At 35.2% G+C, this 21,134-nt stretch overlaps 1 protein-coding gene across 1 annotated transcript in view; it reads left to right on the forward strand.

Moving 5' to 3' along the window:
- Positions 1-21,134, forward strand: part of Cntnap5 (contactin associated protein family member 5) — an 852,241-nt gene that overhangs the window by 424,292 nt on the left and 406,815 nt on the right. The window contains exon 7 of the mRNA XM_090342979.1: positions 7,539-7,682. Within this exon, the coding sequence (XP_090199105.1) occupies positions 7,539-7,682 (144 nt within the window). The remainder of the gene's footprint in view (positions 1-7,538; positions 7,683-21,134) is intronic.

Below are 21,134 nucleotides of genomic sequence, written 5' to 3' on the forward strand. Positions count from 1 at the left end.
CAAACGGGAAAGAGATATCGAACATTGCTTCATGTGGCTGTCTATTGGTCATTCTTATTTTTTCTTTAGAGATATCTCTCTTTTAAGTCGTTAACACACTTACTACTGGGGTTGTTGTTTCTTTTTTTTTTTTTGTGGGTCATAGGACATGAACTTGGCCTGGGGGCTGTCCCTGACCTCTTCAGCTTAAGGCTACCGTTGTACCATTGAGCCAAGAATGGGGTTGTTATTTCTTTGAGGATTTTTTCTTTTTTCATATATTTTAATTGTAATTAATAGAAGGTGCATTACTTCACAAATATTGATAGCCTTTCTCATATCTTGGTCCCCATTTCCATCCCCCCACCCTGCCCCTCATCTTGTTTTCCCCCCTTCCGTATCCTATTTCAAATAACCAAATACACATATATACACTATATCAGATAACAAGGTAAGATACTGTAACAATATGAGATAACCAAGGGACAGCAAGAGATGAGAGATACTTTTTGAGCTCTAAGTATATTACAGATATGAAAATCTTATCTGATACATAGCTAGTGAGGATCTCCCATTCTGAGGGCTTTCTATATACCTTGCTAGTTATGTCCTTTACCATGCAGAAACTCATCAACTGATATGATTCCATTTATCTAGTGTTTTAATTTGTTTACTTAGGAAGTATTAACCTGTGCCAAGGGGCCCTAATGTTTCCTCCATTCCTGTAATATCTTCAGAAGCCTGTCCATTCTTTACAGACATTAGCACTGCCCCCATGTTGGTGGCAGTGGGCTGCAGAGATGCTGGGAGCCAGGCTCAGAGAAAGAGATGCTGATTATAGTAATGCAGTCAAGGAGAAAACAGAGCCAAGGAGAAAAGGCAAGGCTCAGGACATGGCTCAGAGGACATCGGAATCTTGGTCTAAGCAGGAGAACAGCTAGAGAATGAACAATAATCAATTTGTGTGAATAATAGCTACTGTAATTTAAACAGTCCAGGCTATACTGTAGTGTCTCTTCTATGGATGACATTATGGGCAAAAACACAATTTCAAGAAAGATTTCCATTTTTATTACTAAACATAGGTGAAATGAAGATGATAATTTAATACTGTAATTAGCAATGTACAAGTAATAGCTGTAGATGAAAGGACATCTTATCAGTACTCACAAAATATTGAGGAAATCACTGAAGAAAGACAAACATGAATCTCTGTAGCAAATTTCCAGTATAACTTTTACCTGATACTGGAATGAAATTTTAATTTAATAGTACAATTATGACTTCAAATTCTCTATTTCAAAGATTAAAAGAATGAACCTGGTAAGAAATTTATGCTCATGCTCAGTTCTACCTGATGAAAAACTTGCTTCATCCTCTTTACCTCATATGCTCTTTAGCCTCTATATATCCTGGTGGCAGAAAAATCTAATCCTGATGGTGAATAATCAATACCTATTTAAAACTGTATGTTGTTGTATAAATACTGGATTTTAAAGGCATCCTTTCTCTATCTTTTCTTTTTATCCAGCATATCACAAGCTGGATAGCTTTTATACTATTCTATATCAGGAGAAGCATGGCAATCATTTTCTGACTTAAAACATGTCACTTCTACTTCAACCAGCTTTTGGTTCCTAAAGATCATGCATCTGCTGGTATGTGGGGTGCCTGACTCTTCTGAAAATATGGGTGTAGTCCCTTGGACTCCCTCAGATATCCCAATGAAATTACTATGAGCCCCAACACATTCAAACCTACTTCTTGTTCTCATAAAACTGAACACCTACAGTAGTCTACCAACTAATTCAAGAGTGACTTGGTAAAGAACCTTCATTTTCAATTTCGTTGAAGAGCTTGAGGGGTATTGGTGTGAGCTCTGCTTTGAAGACCTTATAGAATTCAGCTATGAATCCATCTGGCCCTGGGCTTTTCTTAGGTGGATGTTCTCTTATTTCCATTTCTATTTCAGTGCTTGAAATAGGCCTGTTTATTTGCGATAGTTTTTCTTGGTTCAGTGTGGGTATGTTAATATTGGCTAGGAATTCATCTATTTCTTCTAGATTCTCAAATTTGTTGGCGTAAAGGTTTGAGAAGTATTCCCTCATGATACTCTGGATCTTGGTAATTCCTGTCGTGATATTCCCATTTTCATCTGCGATTTTGTTTATTTCGGTATGCTGTCTTCTTTTTTTGGTAAGATTTGCTAAGGGTTTGTCAATTTGGTTACTTCTTTCAAAGAACCAACTCCTTGTTTTGTTGATTCTTTCTATAGTTTTTTTGGATTCCAATTCATTTAATTCTGCTTTGATTTTAATAATTTGCTTTCTTCTACTGGGATTAGGGTTGGTTTGTTGCTCTTTTTCCAGGAGCTTAAGGTGACACATTAACTTGTTGGTTTGCGATTTTTCCAAGTTGTTTTTATAGGCACTCAGAGCTATAAATTTTCCTCTGAGTACTGCCTTTGCCGTGTCCCAGAGGAGCTGGTATTTTGTGTGCTCCTTTTTGTTAAATTTCATAAACTGTTGGATTTCTGTTCTGATCTCTTCGATGACGCATTGGTGATTCAACAATGTGTTGTTCAATCTCCATGAGTTACAGGGTTTTCGTTGGTGGAGATGGGTGTTCAGTTCCAATTTGATGCCTTTGTGGTCTGAGAGCATGCAGGGAATAATTTCAGTGTTTCTGAATCTGCCCAGGTTTGTTTTATGGCCTAAGATATGGTCTATTTTGGAAAATGTTCATCTATATGCCCCTCAGTTGATGAGTGGATCAACAAGATGTGGTATTTGTACACAATGGAATTCTATGCTACTGTCAGGAAAAACGACATCGACCCATTTGTTAGGAAATAGAAAGACTTAGAGAAAATCATATTAAGTGAAGTAAGCCAGACTCAAAGGAACTTAGGCTCAATGGTTTCCCTCATTTGTCATAATCAGTAGAAACCTTGGGCTCTCCTAGCAGAGATTTGCAATAGAGCAAAACCTTGATACATAAGGCCATATAGTATGAAGCTAACTGAAAGGACCTCCAGGATATTGAAACAAAAGCCATATAATGAATGATTGTTGTCCTTAATGTACTATGTTATCTCTCTTCTCTTTTGCTGTCCCTTGGTTATATCATATTGTTACAGTATCTCACTTTGTTATCTGGTATATTGGATATATTTGAATTTGGTTATTTGAAATAGGATAGGGAAAGGGGGAAAACAAGATGAGTGGTTGGGGTAGGGGGGGTAATGGGGCCCAAAACATGTGAAAGGGTATCTATCAATGTATGTGAATTAATGCACCTTCTATCTGGCAAATATCATGTAACCCTTTTATTAATTGCAATAAAAAATATAAAAAAAGTGACTTGGTCATTGCAGGAACCACACTCTTGTACCTTCTGCATTGTCCCTGCTCTTGCCTATTTTTAATCCCTTTCCTCCAGAAGCTTTGTTTTGGAAGCATACACATGTGAGGCAACTCTAACAGGTGCAATTTCCTTCTTGTGCTTTAGAGGATCTGTCTTGTGTCTTCTGTTCACTTTTTCCTAAAGCATTCTGAGTTTCAATCCCAGACAGAACTAGAGAGCAGGTCCGGGCCCCCCACTGTTGTCTACACTATTTCTGTTCTCACCAAATTCCATATTAAACCTCTATCCAAATATCAAGGAGAGATATCTATCCTATTTTTCAGTGTAATAAAAATCATTACTTTGTAATATGGAATATGCTGCATAGTGCTTAGCTTCTGGAAAACAAGCAAATAAGGAAAAAAAATCCCCTATGCCCTGAATCTTTGGAACTCCATTTTTATTGCTACTAAATATATCATTTTCTTATTTTAATTATTTTGAAAAACAATATTTTTCTAAATGACAGCTGGGTAAAGTAGATCATTATTTGACTTTTAGATATTTAAGAAGGTGGTCAATAGAAAAAATTAAAATAACCATATTATTATTTATCACTGTAAAAACAGGAAAATACATGTGTCTATTTTACATTACCAAATTAATATATGCCAAATACAAATTTAAAATTTATATTCTAAAATATGAGTCACATGAGAATATTTGAATATTGTAATAAATTGACAAGTACTTTTTGTAAATTACCACCCTACTGTTAACTATTTAGCACTATAAAATCTGAGGAAAATAAATATGTGTGTTTTTTATTACCAAATTAATATATTCCAAATGCAAATTTAAAATTGACAATTTAAAATATAATGAATCACATGAAAATATTTGGATAATATAATTAATTAACAGATATTTTTTGTAAATTATTCAAGAAGTTCAATGTTCATACTTTTTGTATATTTGCAAAAATATTTTCAAGACATATCCATATTCTTATACGAAAGGACAAAAAATATTTGCACAGGGACAAAATGTACAATTGTGCTAAGTGCTTGAAAAACTACTTTAAAAATCTCTAAAGTTAAAACTTATTTCCTACTTAATGTTTGGGTAAATCTATTTAATGTAGATTCTTGAAGAATCTATTAGCCTATGAGTTAATGTTAGAATTCAACTCATGAATAAATAAATGTAAATTATTATATATGTTATCATATTAATTTTGAGGGGAACAAATCAGGAGATAACAAGTTTCTGGCCCAGGCATAGTAACTAGTACCTCTAATCTCAGCTACACTATAGATATACATAAGTGGGTCATGTTTGGAGAATGATGCTAAACAAAACTTTAAGACTTCCTCAGTAAAAATTAGAGCAGACTAGACTGAGAGTTTGGCCTAGTTGTACAGTGCTTGCCTAGCATGCACAAAGACCCAGGTTAGATTTCTTGGTACCACATACGTAGGAAAAGCTGAAAGTGTTGCTGTGGCTCCAGTGGTAGGGCTCTAGCCTTGAGAAAGCCCAAGGACAGTGCTCAGTTCCCCCAGTTCAAGCCCCCAGACTGGCAAAAGAAAAAAAAAATAAAGTAGATTGAGCTGGAATCAAACTCAAGGGAGAGAAAGAATATTTAGTATGTATGAGGTCCTGAATCCCCACAAAAATAATTAAGTAAAAACTAGGATGAAGTTTATATTAATATTTTAAATAAATTAGCAATAAAATATTTTGTGAATAGTAGAGGATTTTTTAACTTTTTTTTGCCAGTCGTGGGCCTGAACGCAGGGCTTGAACACTGTCCTTGGGCTTTCTCAAGGCTAGAGCTCTACTATTAGAGCCACAGCATCACTTCCAGCTTTTTCTATGCATGGGATACTGAGGAATCAAACTGGGTCTCCATGCATGCTAGGCAAGCACTCTACCACTAGGCCAAACTCCCGGCACAAGATGTAGAGTTGGTCCATGAACTTGGAAAATAGAAGATTATCTTTTGTTTTATAAATTTTTGTACCATTATTTCTATAGTTTAATATTTCTTAAACATTTGACCACTCTTAGGGAATTTTGACCAGGGCAATAAAATAAGGAAAAAGTAAAGGGAAAATTGAATAGAAAAAAAATTAAATGAACTATTTTATGTATGTTGTATGATTTTAAGCTTCACAAATTCAAAGAAATTGCCTTAATAGCATGCATAAATATCTGGTTACAGAAAGTAAATAAGCACTAGTAAGATAGGTATATTACTTATATGATAAAATGCTTTACCTATGGAAACAATTTAAATGCAATTTACATCTTTAAATATTCCATGTATTAAATTAAAGTTTAATATATGAACTAAGCCTGAAAATAATAAGCGTTTTTTGTTAAAACGTCTTATCATTTGTATATAAAAAAAGAAAAGGAATCTGTGTTCTTAGGAAGATGAAATAAATTTTAAAACATCCAATCTTCCAGCAAATGCTCCATTGAAATCAATCAAAATCCCTACAAAATAAAATAAATTGTGTGTTTATTTGTTTATTTGAAATATAATAAGGAAGAGGGGAAACCAGATGGGGGGTAGGGGGACAGAAATTGGGAAAAAAACATGAGAAGGGGAAGCAATGACTGTTAAGAAATGCACCTTCTATCTGGTGAATATAATTTAAACCTATGCAAAAAAATGAATAAAATTCTTGAAAAAAAAACGGGCATAGTTCCCAATTTAAAAAAAAAAAGAAAAGAAAACTTAAATTAACAAAAAAATTGTGAAAATCTCTTTAAAAACTGAAGCAGCGAAAGGGTATCAATGTATTGGAATTAATGCACCATCTATCTGACAAATATCATGTAACCTTTCTATTAATTACAATAAAAATATATAAAAAAAACAAAACTGAAGCCATAGTAAGCAAAAATGAATAACAGGTTCAATGTTCATTACCATCTACTGAATTTGGAACTATGTTTTAAATATGTGGAATTTATGAACAATTTGAAAATCTAGATATTCTTAGTATAGCCATAGCTCTTCATCTAAGAGGACAACTTCATTGGGAGAATAGATGTGATTGTAAGATTGAATGGTGGTTGTGGTATGTGGGGTGTGTGTGTGTGTGTGTGTGTGTGTGTTTCTGTGTATGTGTGTGCATGTTTGAGAGAGAAAAAAGAACAGAAAGAGAAATACAAAGACAGATGAAGACATATTCAAATATTGTAGTAAAAGAAATGATTTTGCTTTTCTTGCCCAGTAGAAAAAATTTTATAGCCAACTTGCATAGATTCCTATTGGAAATTTAAAAACAAATTAAGGAAACTAAGATACCATATCCTTCCCATAGTTTTTGTGTTAATTCCCAGAATACATTCTATGTGCAGTATTTTATTACCAACATCATTCTTGGCAACCAATTTTAACCCTTACAGTTTTCAGATATTATACACTTGTTCCTTTTTATCACAAATTCAGAAGTAAATATGACTCATCTTCAATGAATCTTGCTTGGTTTATAAAACTAAGGGATATTTGTATTATTTCCTATGGTTAACTTTTTGCAATAAAAATTTAAAAAATATCCTTGTGGGCCGGATTTTGGTCTAGTGGTAGAGTGATTGCTTAGCATGTATGAAGACCCAGCTCAGATTCCTTGGTACCACAGACAGAAAAAGCCAGAAGTGGTGTTTTGGTTCAAGTGGTATAGTGCTAGTCTTGAGAAAGCCCAAGGAAAGTGCCTAGACTTTGAGTTCAAGACCCAGGACTGGCAAAAATAAAATCCTTGGTGTCAGGACTTTGGGATACAATGAAGGCTTACAAACTAAAGTTTGCCTCAGCCAAATAAGGATATGTTTTGGCTCGGCCTAGGCTTTGATATGACCCTGCTTGCTGAGATATTTGTGTAAGAGATAAATATAAATATGCTAATTTCCTTTCCTTTTTCCTTTGTCTGTAAATTATTGTTTTATTTAAAATTAAGATGGTTTAGAAGAGAAGTAAGAATGGCTTTGTAGAATCAGTCTTCAACAAGCAAGCAATTATAGTTATTTTTACACAGGGTAATCAGTATCCTTTTAAATATGTAATCAAGTGATATTTATAATTATTTGAGCCACTTGGATGATACATACAATTGAATCTGCTGAAGTGAACTTGTTTCCATCTTGTTCTACTCACTCTATGAGCTTATAACTAAAAGGTGATTTTTATTTTTCCCATAAAGCTTAGTTTTGGAGGAATTCCAGTACCAGGAAAACCTGGGACCTTTCTAAAGAAAAACTTCCATGGATGTATTGAAAACCTTTATTACAATGGAGTAAACATAATTGACCTGGCTAAAAGACGAAAGCATCAAATCTATACTGTGGTAAGTCATGTTATCTTTTTATCCCCACGGTTTCTGCCACTTTGTGTAAGTCTTGCTTTCATCATTTCTTCCATTTCCCTCTTCATAATGCATTAATTTTATGCTCTTCGAGTTCCAATCAGCCTACCAGCTGACACCAGTAAGCAAAAGGTCCACAAGAAATAGAATGAGTGTAAATTGTGTCTTTGGAAAAAAAAACAACAACAAATATTTGGAGACACACAGAGAATTCCATTTTCCTAGCTGTAGGTTACTTTCTAGCCGTGGGTAGATGTGTAATCTACCCAAGCTCACATAAATGTTATTATGTTTGGGAAATAGCATTAGAGAAAAAAAATTCTGTTAAATTCTATAAATTGACAGTTGCATATTTCTTTCCACATTATACAAATTAAAATAAGACAATTTAAACAATGCTGCACTTATATCCTTATAATCTTCAAAAGCAAAATCATTTTCTATATAATATTTGTCTCCTTCAATAAACTATTGCTTTCATAAGGTAGCTTTTTCTACTGCATCCTCAAAGTCTAGAAAAGTGTGTATATATGATAGATGATTGATAAGGTGCAGATATTTCCATCAATAATCAATAATTCAGTACTGCTGCGTTTTCTTCAATGATTGGTCTTTTAAACATTGTATAATGTTGATTTATTTCTCTGGTGATTTTCTTGACTGTAAAGAACACTTTATTTGATGATAATGTAGCCATGAACTCTTTTTTCAATTTTTTAATAATATCATTTTTCTCATCCTTTTGCTTTTAACCAATTCCTATTATTATATTTTAAGTGAAAACTTGTTAAAACAAAATACTTGGGTCATGGGAATAAAATTCAGTTCAAAATTTTTATTAGGATATTAAACCATTAATATTTAATGTATGTCAGGATATAGATGCTAAATATATAGTCATTTTATGCCTTCTTTTGTTTCCTGTTCTCTTCATCCATCTCTTTATTTTATTATGTTTCCTGATTGATTTTTAGAATTTAATTTTGATTCATTTTGTATATCTCTATGAACAGCATTTAGTGACTCCTTAGAAATCATTCGTAAATACTTGTGGTGCACGGACAGAGAAGTATAGAACTTTATTTCCTTTAAATGCACTTAATTTCCCTTAGTTTTATATATTTTTAATTATTTTCTTATTATATACTTACCATTATATCATATATTATAATTGTTATAACTATCAAATATAATTGGCAAAAGTCAGGAAAAGGAGAATTTTTAGCCCCTAACACTTTTTCAGCCTTCTATTTTTCCTTTTTAATACCCTATATTTCTTAATTATTTCATTCCCCTATGAATAATTTTTATTAGCTATCATATTACAGTGTTCATGAAAATGACTAATTATTTTCATTTATCTGATATTGTTTTGATGTCATATATTCCGTGAAAGCTATTTTCTTATATGTAAGATTGTGGATTAACAGTTCTTTGAGTACTTCAAAGTGTTGGTTCACTTTCTTCTGGTCTCAGTTACAAATCCTGTCAATCCAGTTGCTTTATTCCTATAGCTAATGTATCTAATGTTTTTCTTTGCCTTTGATTATGGAAATCTGTGATGTTCCATGGTACAGATTTCTTTGAGCTTAACCTAAATGTTTTATTAGCAAATTGTTGAACTATGACTTTCACCAAGTTTGAGAGTGCCGCATTTAAAATATTTTATAGCTTTTTCTCATTTTCTTCTTGTCCTCCACAAACACAAGTCGTAAAGCTTTATAATAATCTTTTCAGTCAGTTTCAATCTATTTTTTTTCCAGAGCTGAGCACTGAAACTCAGGGCCTTGCATTTGCCAGGCAAGGGCTCTTCCACTGGGATAAATCCCCAACCCCTCAGTCTATTTTCTGCACTAAGTGATTTCTATTTTAATATGTTCAAACTATTATTTAGCTTTACTTCTATTCCTCATCTACTTTATCCATATATTTTTGTATGTGTATATTTGGCATGTATTTGTTATGAGACAAAGTTTCTTTGTAATCTTTCTACAAATAAAAACAATGTATTCTGACTTTATCTTATCTGTCACTCTATGTCATTCCAAAACAATTCCAAAAATTTTTAATGTTCTATATTTATTCTTCTTCTACCAGTCCTGGAACATGAACTGTGGACCTGGGCATTGTCCCTAAGCTCCATTTGCTCAAGCTTAGCACTCTACTGCTTCAGCCACAATGCCACTTCTGGTTTTTATTGTGATTATTTGGAGATAAGAGTCTCGGAGACTTTCTTGCCTGGACAGGTTTTGAACCAGGATCTGCAGATCTCAGCAATATGAGTAGCTACTTTTGCACATGCATATAAACTACTTGTACCATATGAACCTTTATTCACCCTTTTCATTAGCCCTCCTTATATTAGTATTTATAGTATTTAAATTGAGATATTATAGTTTTCAATTCTTTTTTTTTTTGTCAACCATGGAGTTTGGACTCTGGGCCTGGGTGCTGTCCTGAGCTCTTCAGCTCAAGGTGCCTCCCTACCCCTGGACCCACACGCCATTTCCGGTTTTCTAGTGGTTAGTTGGATGTAAGAGAATCACAGACTTTAGTGCCTTGGGCTGGCTTTGAACCATGATCCTTATATTTCAACCTCCTGAGTAGCTAGGATTACAGGAGTGAGCCACTATACCTTGCTTCAATTCTGTTTTCATATTGGAGTAATCTTCATCCTTTGTATCTCCTTATTATGATGTTTTATACATTAATGAGACTTCTCATTTCATTCTTATTTCATCTCCAATTTCTAATTCATTATTGAGGTATATTTATTATGAGGCTTACTTTTAAGTATCTGCCATATAACTCTAATTTTGCTCTCATTTTAGAGGGTATTTACTTATTTATATTTTTCCATTGGAGTCCTTTAATTCCTTGATGCAAAAAGTTATTTATTTGTTTTATTTCAAGGAAGTCTGACACTTTGAGATCATATAAGGAATCTCATTAAAACCTTCCATTTTAATTGCCCTCCTGTGAGCTACATAACTCCCAGAGAAAGGTTTCACCTTTCTTGTTGGAGAACTTGCATGGGTGGTAAAACTACATTAATATCGTCCATATGCCCTTTGTGGTCAGTGTAGTGTGTGTGTGTGTGTGTGCATGTGCGTGTGTGAGTATATGTGCATGTTCATGTGTGCATGGGTGTCAAGGGTAAAGAATTGCCCTTATTTCAGTGCACTGTTCTGAGCATCTTAACTTTGTGCTTAAGCCCTCCTGATGGTTTCTCTGCCAAGCTTCTAACAGTATTGTTTTTCCTTTCTAGAAGGTCAGTTGATCTCTCTAGGTCATTGGTACTTTGGAAATATGATATCACTACATGAGGTTAAAAAGAAAATTCAGGGACTCAGCACTATTCTATCTTTTGGGACCTAAAGTCCTTATACATTTTCTATATCTTTCACCATTTATGGCCTTCTTATATCTCTACTGCAATGTTATTTCCAAAAAGTATTACAGCATATATCAGTTCCTCTGAACACAATCTGCTAACAAAGGAATAATAATAATATTAATACTGGAATTTAGATAAATGTCATGAACATTGAAGAGTACCATGGTTTGCTATCCTGCTAAGTCTATTGAACAAATTCAAACCCAAGAAGGTACTGAAAACATTTTCTTGGTCTCACATGGTTGTTTAAAACAGCACAGCCTGAAACTTATATAGAATTAACTAAAATCCGTATGACAATGCACATAAAGGAAGCCACTACAGCCTCTATAGATGGAATATCTAACTAAAAATTTCTCTCTCTGTCTCTCTGTCTCTCTGTATCTCTCTCTGTATCTCTCTCTGTATCTCTCTCTGTATCTCTCTCTGTATCTCTCTCTGTATCTCTCTCTCTCTCTCTCTCTCTCTCTCTCTCTCTCTCTCTCTCTCTCTCTCTCTCTCTCTCTCTCTCTCTCTTGGGTCTCTCTCTCTGTCTCTTGCTTTTGGGGGTATTACTGGTCCTGGGGCTTGAACTCAGGGACTGAAAACTGTCCCTGATCTTTTACGCTGTAGGCTAGCCACTCTGTTTCTTGAGCTACATCTTCATTTCAAGCTTTTAGATGATTAATTTGAGAAAAGAACCTCATGGACTTTCCTGTCAGGACTGAGTTAAAAGCATGATCTCAGAGCTCAGCCTCTTGAGTAGCTAGGAATATAAGCATGAGACATAGCATGTGGCTTTTAGCTTAAAAGGACAGATATATCAATATAGTCATTGACTGGGTAGAGAAAAACAGTTAAAATAAAAGATGCTAAGGAGAGAAAACACAATTGTTTAAAGGTTGACACCCTCTATCATCTCTTTATCTGAGATAATCAAAACTTCAACATTTAAAATACTTTTATATGGTGCTATGGTATTTTTCAACTTGTCTAAAACTTTCCTAGAAAACTTTATTCCTCAAGGTTTAATTAGCAGTTTCATTGATACGAGGCATGGAGAGTACATTTATCACTAATGTACTTGGGAAAAAATCCAAAGAAAACAATTTTACTGTTCAGGTAGACAGCCTTAGTTTTCCTTCATAATATAAAGGAAAAATAATTCATTTTTTTCTCCTAAATTGTTCCCATCACCTTGTCACGATGAGATTTCCCATCATTACCTCCCCACCTCCAGGCACATTATTGGCCTGTTTCTTTGAAATCTCTTAAGGGATAGAAATGGTTTGCTCTTTTAAATACTGAAGTATAAATTATTTCATTCCTATATTCAGGTTTAAGAATTTTCCCAAAGGCACCATATCTACTACAACATCAGCTTTGTTCCAAGTCTCTAAGTCATTATGGAGCAAAGCCAGAGATTTTGGAAATGATGGTGATTTTTGTCCTTAGCCAGGATTTAGAGATTCCGATGTGGTTATGGAGCCTCAGGAAATTCAGAATTTATCAGGAGACTTGAGCAATCAATGCATAAGATATCTAGGGTATGCTAATCCTCACTGATTACAAAGTGGTAAGTCGAAGTTCAAGGAAGGACCTGTCTGTGCCTCATGTATCTTTGATCTCTCTATTAGGCTGTATTCAGAAAGCATTCCCATTACAACCTATTGGCCCTTTTTTTTGTGAGATCTGTCCATTCCTGGAGATTTAAAACCTGTTCCATGTAGATAATTCAATTTAATCTTTATAGCTCAATCTGACTATAGGACAATCCCCCGCCCCATTCAGAAAATGCAGTAACATTAACGCTTTAAAAGGAAACATTAAAAAAAACTCATTAACACCTTAAGCACATCCTATGTAATTGTACAGCACTATTCAATAAATAATCAGAAAGAAAATAGTCCATTAGGGGGCCGGGAGTTTGGCCTAGTGGTAGAGTGCTTGCCTAGCATGCACGGAGACCCGGGTTCGATTCCTCGGTACCACATACATAGCAAAAAGCGGAAGTGGTGCTGAAGCTCACGTGGTGGAGTGCTAGCCTTGAGAAAGTCCAAGGACAGTGCTCAAGCCCTGAGCCCAAGCCCAGGACCGGCAAAAAAAAGAAAATAGTCCATTAGCCTGTGCATTTAGTTTCTATAATGTGGATTAATATACACATAGTATAAGCTATGCATTGACCTGATCATTTCCTAAACATTGCTAGTTGTATATCTTTCATTTCATCACCAATCGTGTGTTCTATAGAGAGGTTCTTCCTCTGTTACATCTCCTCATTAATAAGAAAGTGGAGTAATAGAAGCAACTGGTAGCTGAATTATCATTTACTTCATTATAGGTCTAAAATGATTTTTTTCAATTAAAAGTAGAGTAAAGCTGGGTACCTGTGCTCATGCTTGTAATCCTAGCTACTCAAAGCTGCTGAGATTTGAGGATCATGACTCAAAATCAGCTAAGGCATGAAAGTCTATGCAACTCTTATATCCAATTAACTAGTAAAAAAAAAACAAAATAAAGCTGTAGTTGAAGTGGTAGACAATTATCTTTGAGTGAAAAAGCTCAGGACTAGTATCCAAGCACTGAGTTCAAACCATAGGACCAACACACACACACACACACACACACACACACACATTCACTCACACACACACACACACACAAACACACACACTCACTCATACATATACACACACACAGTACAGTGGGAATATTCATGTTATTTCTGTTGTAAACTTACAGAAGGGGAGTGGGAAAAAGCAAATGGCTAATAGCAAAACAACAGTGTTGGAATTTGCTTTGGAGCCATGGACCACATCAATTTACTCTGTCTCCAAATAAATGACATTGTGGAATTGGATAGGCCATGACCAACCCTTAGAACACAAAATTATAACCCCAACACGGTGGCTAAAGTTCCACAGTTCCTTTCAGTATCATTTCTAAGACTAAGCTGGGAGCAGAATGTGCTTACCTGTGTTACTCCACCCAGGATTAACTTAGCCAAATTACTCTGGGAGAGTGACTAATGGGGTCACTATGCTCTGAAGTACTGACATTCAAATGCACCTGTAGCATTGTTGTCACAATTGGGCATCCGTAGTAAGCACCCTCACCTCTGCAGAGAAAATGAAAGCCCTACGAACTACTCAGCTGAAGTTTGCACATAAGCCAAATTGATATATTGTTTCACATAGACAAGTGATGAACCCACATGTATTTTCTAAATAATGAAGGTAGTTTTGGAGGTTCTTAATATTATTTTTCCTGAATATGAATGTTAGTATTTTTAAACAAACTATAAATTTTAAAATAGATTTGGGATTAATGCATTACAGTTTTATCCATTTCATTTTTTGAGGAGATTTAATGGGAGCTATAATCTAAACTTGATCAAATAATGGATTCCTCTAAAATGATGCTTTTCCAAAAGTGTTGCCCCTGGGACTTGGGTAAAAAAGGCATGAAGATGAGTAAGAGCACAGAGCTTTAACCATTTTGCATTGCATTGCTGCTATCCTGAAATAAACTGAAGAATATTTATTTCTCAAAAAGCTGCAGCAAAGAAAAAAAATCCTTAGAGACAGTGAGAGAAAGATGATAGATAGATAGATAGATAGATAGATAGATAGATAGATAGATAGATGGATTACTTGGTTACACTCTGAATATGCAATCATGCACAGTCACATTTACACACATACACACACACACACACACACACACACACACACACACACACACTTTACTGTCAAGTAGACTTTGTCTTACCTTCCTGTGACCCAGGAGCTCATGAAAATTGCTCTGGAAAAGCTCTTCCTGTCCAGTGAAGCCTATAATCTCTTCAGCTTGGCCCCAGGATCATGTTTCATCTCTGTGAGTGAGCTCTGTGATAAATGATTCTTTGCTCTGATGGAAGGAATCATTTGAAAAAGCAGCTAGCTTATCATGTCTTCTTTGTCCAAGTTCCTGCTGTCTTCCACTGCCATTTGACCTGTCTGATATTCATATAATCTCATTGTTTGGAAAACTGATTTCCATATTGCTACCTTTCTGAACAGTTGTTTCTTTTCCTTTCTTGGGCAAAATTAATGTAAAAGAGTTCAAAGTCATGTAGGAATATGTGGTTTAAAAATAAATAGGTAACTGTACAGAAACTTTTTTATTTTTAGGTAGTTCCATTTATCGAGTCTCTCTCCAATCTTTTGTGACCCTGGGATTCTGTTCAGGAATCTTTTGCCTGTGCCTATGAGTTCCAGTGTCTCTCCTACTTTATCATGTAGCAGTTTCACGGTTTCCGGTCTGACATTGAGGTCTTTGATCCACTTTGAGTTAATGCTTGTTCATGGCAAAAGGCTAGGGTCAATTTTTAGTTTTCTGCACGTGGCTGCCCAGTTTTGCCAGCACCAATAATTGAATAGCCTGTGTTTGTTCCACTGTACATCTTTGACTCCTTTGTCAAATACAAGATGCCTATAGCTATGTGGTTCCATTTCTGGGTCTTCTATTCTGCTCCACTGATCTTCTGGTCTGTTTTTGTGCCACTACCAAGCAGTTTTTGTTATTATGGCTCTATAGTAGAGTTTGAAGTCTGGTATTGTAATACCACCAGCATTGCTCTTTTTGCCTAGAATTGTTTTGGCTATCCTAGGTCTTTTCTTGTTCCATATGAATCTTTGGATTATATCTTCTATTTCTGTAAAGAATGTCTTTAGGATTTTGATGGGCAACATTGCATTGAATTTGTATACCAATTTTGGCATTATAGCCATTTTCACTATGGTGGTTCTCCCTATTCATGAGCATGGGATGTCTTTCCATTAAAAATAATGGTGTGTCATTACCTTAAATTCATTCTGATTCAAGATATGATAAGCCAGGTGACTTACAAACAATAAATTTTTCTCACAGATCAGCAGTCTGGGGATTAGAGTTATAAGTGCTGGTGTTGTAGGGGTATCGGAATGCCCTGTTCCTCTTCTAGACTATAGACTGGAATTTCTCCCTAGCTCTTTCCAAGATGAGAAGCAGACAAACTATCCTGGACTTGTTTTATAAATTCATTAAACCCCTGATGACAGGCTCTAATAATCTCCTGGGAGGCCTCATGTCCTAATATCAGCACAGAAGTGATTTCTTGAAAGACATGATGTGAAGAGTCAAAGGTGTTCAGGTGATAACAGTACTTTCTTGAAAGATTATCTTATGTTACCATTAAGACTTTTATTGTTTTTAAGGTAAGCAGCTTTATTTACCTATCTCCAGAAATTATTCATTGAAATCATGAAAGATAACTTTTCCAGAACTTTTTAAAAACATTTTTCCTATATATGAAATATACAGAATAGAACTGCAAGCAATCAGGGGGAATCTACCACTCTCATCTATATGAATTTTAACTTTTACACTTTATAACAGATGTCTTACAGAGCAAAGATAATTTTTATTGACTATTTTATATCTTAAATTAAAAAAAGTGTTTCAATGTTTTAATTTAAGGTTATAAAATCTACTTTTAAATATTAAATGAATTCACTTTTAATCACCTAAGAGTACTGTATTAGACTTTGAGTTCTTAAGGATTTTAGTGCTCCATAACAGAGATTACTATCTTGATGAATTTTTTGAAATTTATAATGGATGACTTACAAAAGATTATTGGCTCACAATTGGTTTTGTATTGTTTTGTTTGAGCCAGTGCCTTGTTTTGTAGTGTAAGCTGTTCTTACATAATTCTGCAACCTCAACTTTTCAACTACTGTGATAGTAGGCATGGACCACTATGGCTCAATCAGATTACACACTTCTCACTTCAGTCTGGGTGTGTAATATTACATTCTCACAGTGTACAACTATTCAAATATTTGAATGACTTGAACTGAGTGCATTCTATACTTTTAGTGTGCATGTATTTAAATATCCAAATGATTTTAAATGAATGGCAATTACCTAACAGTTGAAATCACCTTAGGTGCTTTCTTCCATGCAAGACTTTAAGTAATAGGAATGAGCCTGTATTTTTTACCCCTTCACTCTTTTTTCTGAAATAAGAGCAGCAATAATAGCTCCTTCTTTTGGAAATGTGTTATTTCAGAGTTGCCTTACAGATCAGGAGGCAAGCACCCAGGGGCACTGAAAGAAAGGGTAACGGATGGAGCAGGGGCAGATGAGTTACTCTATCCCTGACAGTAACTCTATGATACAGGCAGGAGGAAGCCATGCCTAGCCACACTCTTCACTACCAGATGCTTTATAGTCAGAACAAGGGAAAGCCCATGATGAATAGCGCAGAACCGTGCCATTCATAGTCTTCTTCCTTCTCTCCTGGAAAGCACTGTGCCATCAGCTTTTATTCATTTTTATTATACATCTATTTTTTCCCTAGGGACCTGAATGACTTTTACATCAAAGTGAAGGGCAAAATAAGAAATCCAAAGGCACACATACACGGCTGGGCAGACTCCCAGAGAGTACTACTGATCTGGTTATTGAAGGGCAGTGAGGTATTTTAGAAATAGAGTTTGTGTCATTGGTTAATTGACAGGAAACTTCTCCTGGGGATATCTTGTCATATAAAAGCATCAAAGCAAGATTGCCTTACCCTAACTCAACAGTAGGTTTCGCATCCTGAACCACTGTGGTTCTCAACTTCTGGTATCAGAAATTCAGGACTAAAAGGGTTGGGACTTTCCTGATCAAGTTGCTGTACTGTGGCATGTCCAAGAGAGGTTGGGATTCCAGATTCCAAGAAGTCACTCAGAGATTTAGAGACTCGGCTATAAAATAAATGTCTAATAATGTGCAAGTGGAAGAGTTCTTTTTCTTTGCCAGTCCTGGGGCTTGAACTCAGAGCCTTGGCACTGTCTCTGAGCTTACTCCAGGCTAGCACTCTACCAGCTGAAGCACAGCTCCATTTCTGGCTTTTTCTGTGCATGTGGTACCCAGGAATTGAAGAACCCAGGTTTTCCTTCATGCATGCTAAGTAAGCACTCTACCACTAGACCACACTCCCAGCCCCAGCGAGGCTTTTGAAAACGAGTATGTGCTTAAGGATTTTTGTAATTTGTACGTGCTGCATATCTACCTGCCTTGTTCAGATCTCAAGGTGAGAAAATAAGAACAGATTATGCTTTATTGCAGTCTATTTATTCCAACAGTTATTCCTGTCATTCTAATTTTTTATACATTTTATATACCCACATAACATCGTTGTCATCATGATCTGGGTTATAGTGTTATGCTGACTCTAATCTCATCATCTTAATTAAAAATATTGGGTCCCAGTTATTCTCACCTGCAATCCTAGCTACTCAGGAGTCTGAGATCTGAAGATCTCATTTCAAAGCCAGCCGGGGCACATGAGTCCCTGTGGAACACATGTCTTCACCTAATCACTCAAAAACCGGACATAACACTGTGGGTCAAAGTCCTAGCCTTGAGCACAAAGAGACTCAAGGACAGCACTCAGGCCTTGAGATTGAGCACCACAACTTACAATATATATACATACATACATGTATATATATATACATACATACATGTATATATATATACATACATACATGTGTGTATATATATATATATATGTTTGTAGATGTATTTAGCAGACCTGCTGAGTATGGCTCAACCCTGTAATCCTAGCTATTTGAGAGGCAGAAGTTGATAATTAGCGTTCAAGACCAATTAAGGAAAGAATGTTTGCAACCCCCCCATCTTATTCATTAGCTGGGTACGGTGGTACTTTTATATCACCCCCAGCAACATGTGAAAAGCACAGGCAGGTGTATCATAGCCCTGGTGGGTCCAGGTAAATCCAGATCTACATAAAAGTAACCAGTACACAGGACCTGCCCTGGGTTTCAAGGGTGCAGCACCTGCCTCATGACTTCACTCTCTTCCACTGAAAATAAAACAAAATGAAAGCAACCAGTATCACCAAATATCTAGAAGAGAGAATTGAGGAAAACAATGTGAAGCATACCTGTAATTATGAATTCATGCATTCCCTGAAACACTACCTTGGAGAAAATCTCAGACACAGCTATAAACTCTTATGATCAGTAATAGGTAGATTTATTTGATATTTATCATATTACCTCTATATCTACAAAAATAGTGAAACTATGACAACTGTTGTTTATGCTTCCACATAATTTATTTATGAAAAAGAGTTTCTTATTCTCAAAAAGTTGTAGATAATACTTGTATGAAAAGCACTTAGTTTGCCCTTGTAGAAGAGGAATTTTTGTTGTTGTTACAACCCTTAGAAAACTTTTCTAAGATTTCACGTAAGGCATGCAGGATCATTGATATAGAACAGAACAGAACAGACAGGTATTCTTCAATACTTCTTACTGGCCGGTATGGATCGTCTTATGTGGCTCTTGACTAATGTAAATATTCAAATGAACCTTAGAAGAAAAAAGCGTTTCTCCTTCTTGGAAGAAGTCTCATCCTAAACAAAAGAAAACCACTGGACTGCCATCCTCACAAGGTAGTCATGTACCCACACCCTTTGACCCTTGGGATATCTTTTTTCTTTCTTCCTGAGAATCTCAACAGACTAAGAGAGGTAGAGGTGTTCGGTCCACTTGCTCGGGGCAGAGGGTAAACATAGGTGAAAACAAAGAGGGTATGCCTTGCAGCTGAGGCAGCTTCCTTTAAGGAGCATTTCAGAGATAGTCTGAGGACTATTTTCAGAACATGCTTCATAAGCCAGGTTAGTTCTCTGTCCATACATACCTACATACATGGAAAGTGAGAGAATGCAATGACCTATTGTGGTACATGGATGGATGCCTCAAATAATTAAAAGTATCATTTCCAAGAAAGTTGAAGAAAATTGACTGCATCATTGTCTTTGACCAATAAGGGCCAGTGTATAGAAGTTTTTCATATAAAGAGTAGTGCACATTCTGTCCTACCAAACTGGAAAAGCAAAATTCTATAATCGCAGTCATTGTGACTGCAGAGTTGTTGAACTAAGTATATCTCATGTAAGCTGAATTGTGATTTCATATATCTTTGAGAGGACTTAAATGAAAAAAATTATTTTGAATGCATGTTTAAATAACATTTGTATTTTTATTTAAGTAACATCATACTAATATTTTGCCTTTAGTAAGTAGGGTTGATTTAGGCTGTCACTCCTGATCAAAGAGATCTGGTAACACATATTTTTTTTATTGATTTTACTTTAAAATACTTAACTAAGCAATAAAGATTTTCCCAGTACAGGTTGCTCATGTCTGTAATCCTAATTCCTGACTATTCAGGAATCTGAGAATTCAGAACTGCTATTCAAAGCCAGCCAGGGAAAGAAAGTCTGTGTAATGCTTATCTAAAATGAAGCACCAAAATGCCAGAAGTGGAGGTATGTCTCAGGGTAGAGTGCTGGTCTTGAACAGTAATGCTAAAGGACAGTGCCCAGGCCCTAAGATTAAGCACCTACCTGTGTTGGCAGAAAAGTAAATAAATAAATAATCAAGGACTGTATATTCATCATGTATAATTGTGAGTTATTAAACACAAACATTGAAGCTGAATTAGTTGAAACAGAGGCCACTATTCATCCAGCAACATAATTTGAAGAACATATTTATCATATAGCTGAAAATTCAAACTATTTGATCAACTCCTATTTCCCTACTCCAAACCCATAAATACTCTCCGCTCTCTGCTATGTTGAGGTCAACATTTTGCAACTTCATGTATTGATTTCCTGACCTGGCTTATTTCATTTAGTGTAGTATGTCTTTCTTGTGTCTAAGTAGTAGTTCTTATGCATATATAAGTATATATGTATATATTTGAATATGTATTTTAATGCATATATTTCATATAAGTGTTTCTATTTATATATCTTTTCTAAGATAATAAATCTCTCCATATGTCTTCTGTCTACTTTTAAATTAGATTTATTTAGAATTGGGTACTGAGTTGAATGGTTATTTTGGTTATTAATCTCAACTGATATAGAAATTGAAAATATCTCATTCTTTAAGCTCTCTTTTTATTTCCTCTATTACTTTCTGAGCAGAAGCCTTTTTAATGTATTT

Source organism: Megascapheus bottae, chromosome 12, assembly GCF_031878675.1.
Source record: "Megascapheus bottae isolate mThoBot1 chromosome 12, mThoBot2.hap1, whole genome shotgun sequence".
NCBI lineage: Eukaryota > Metazoa > Chordata > Mammalia > Rodentia > Geomyidae > Megascapheus > Megascapheus bottae.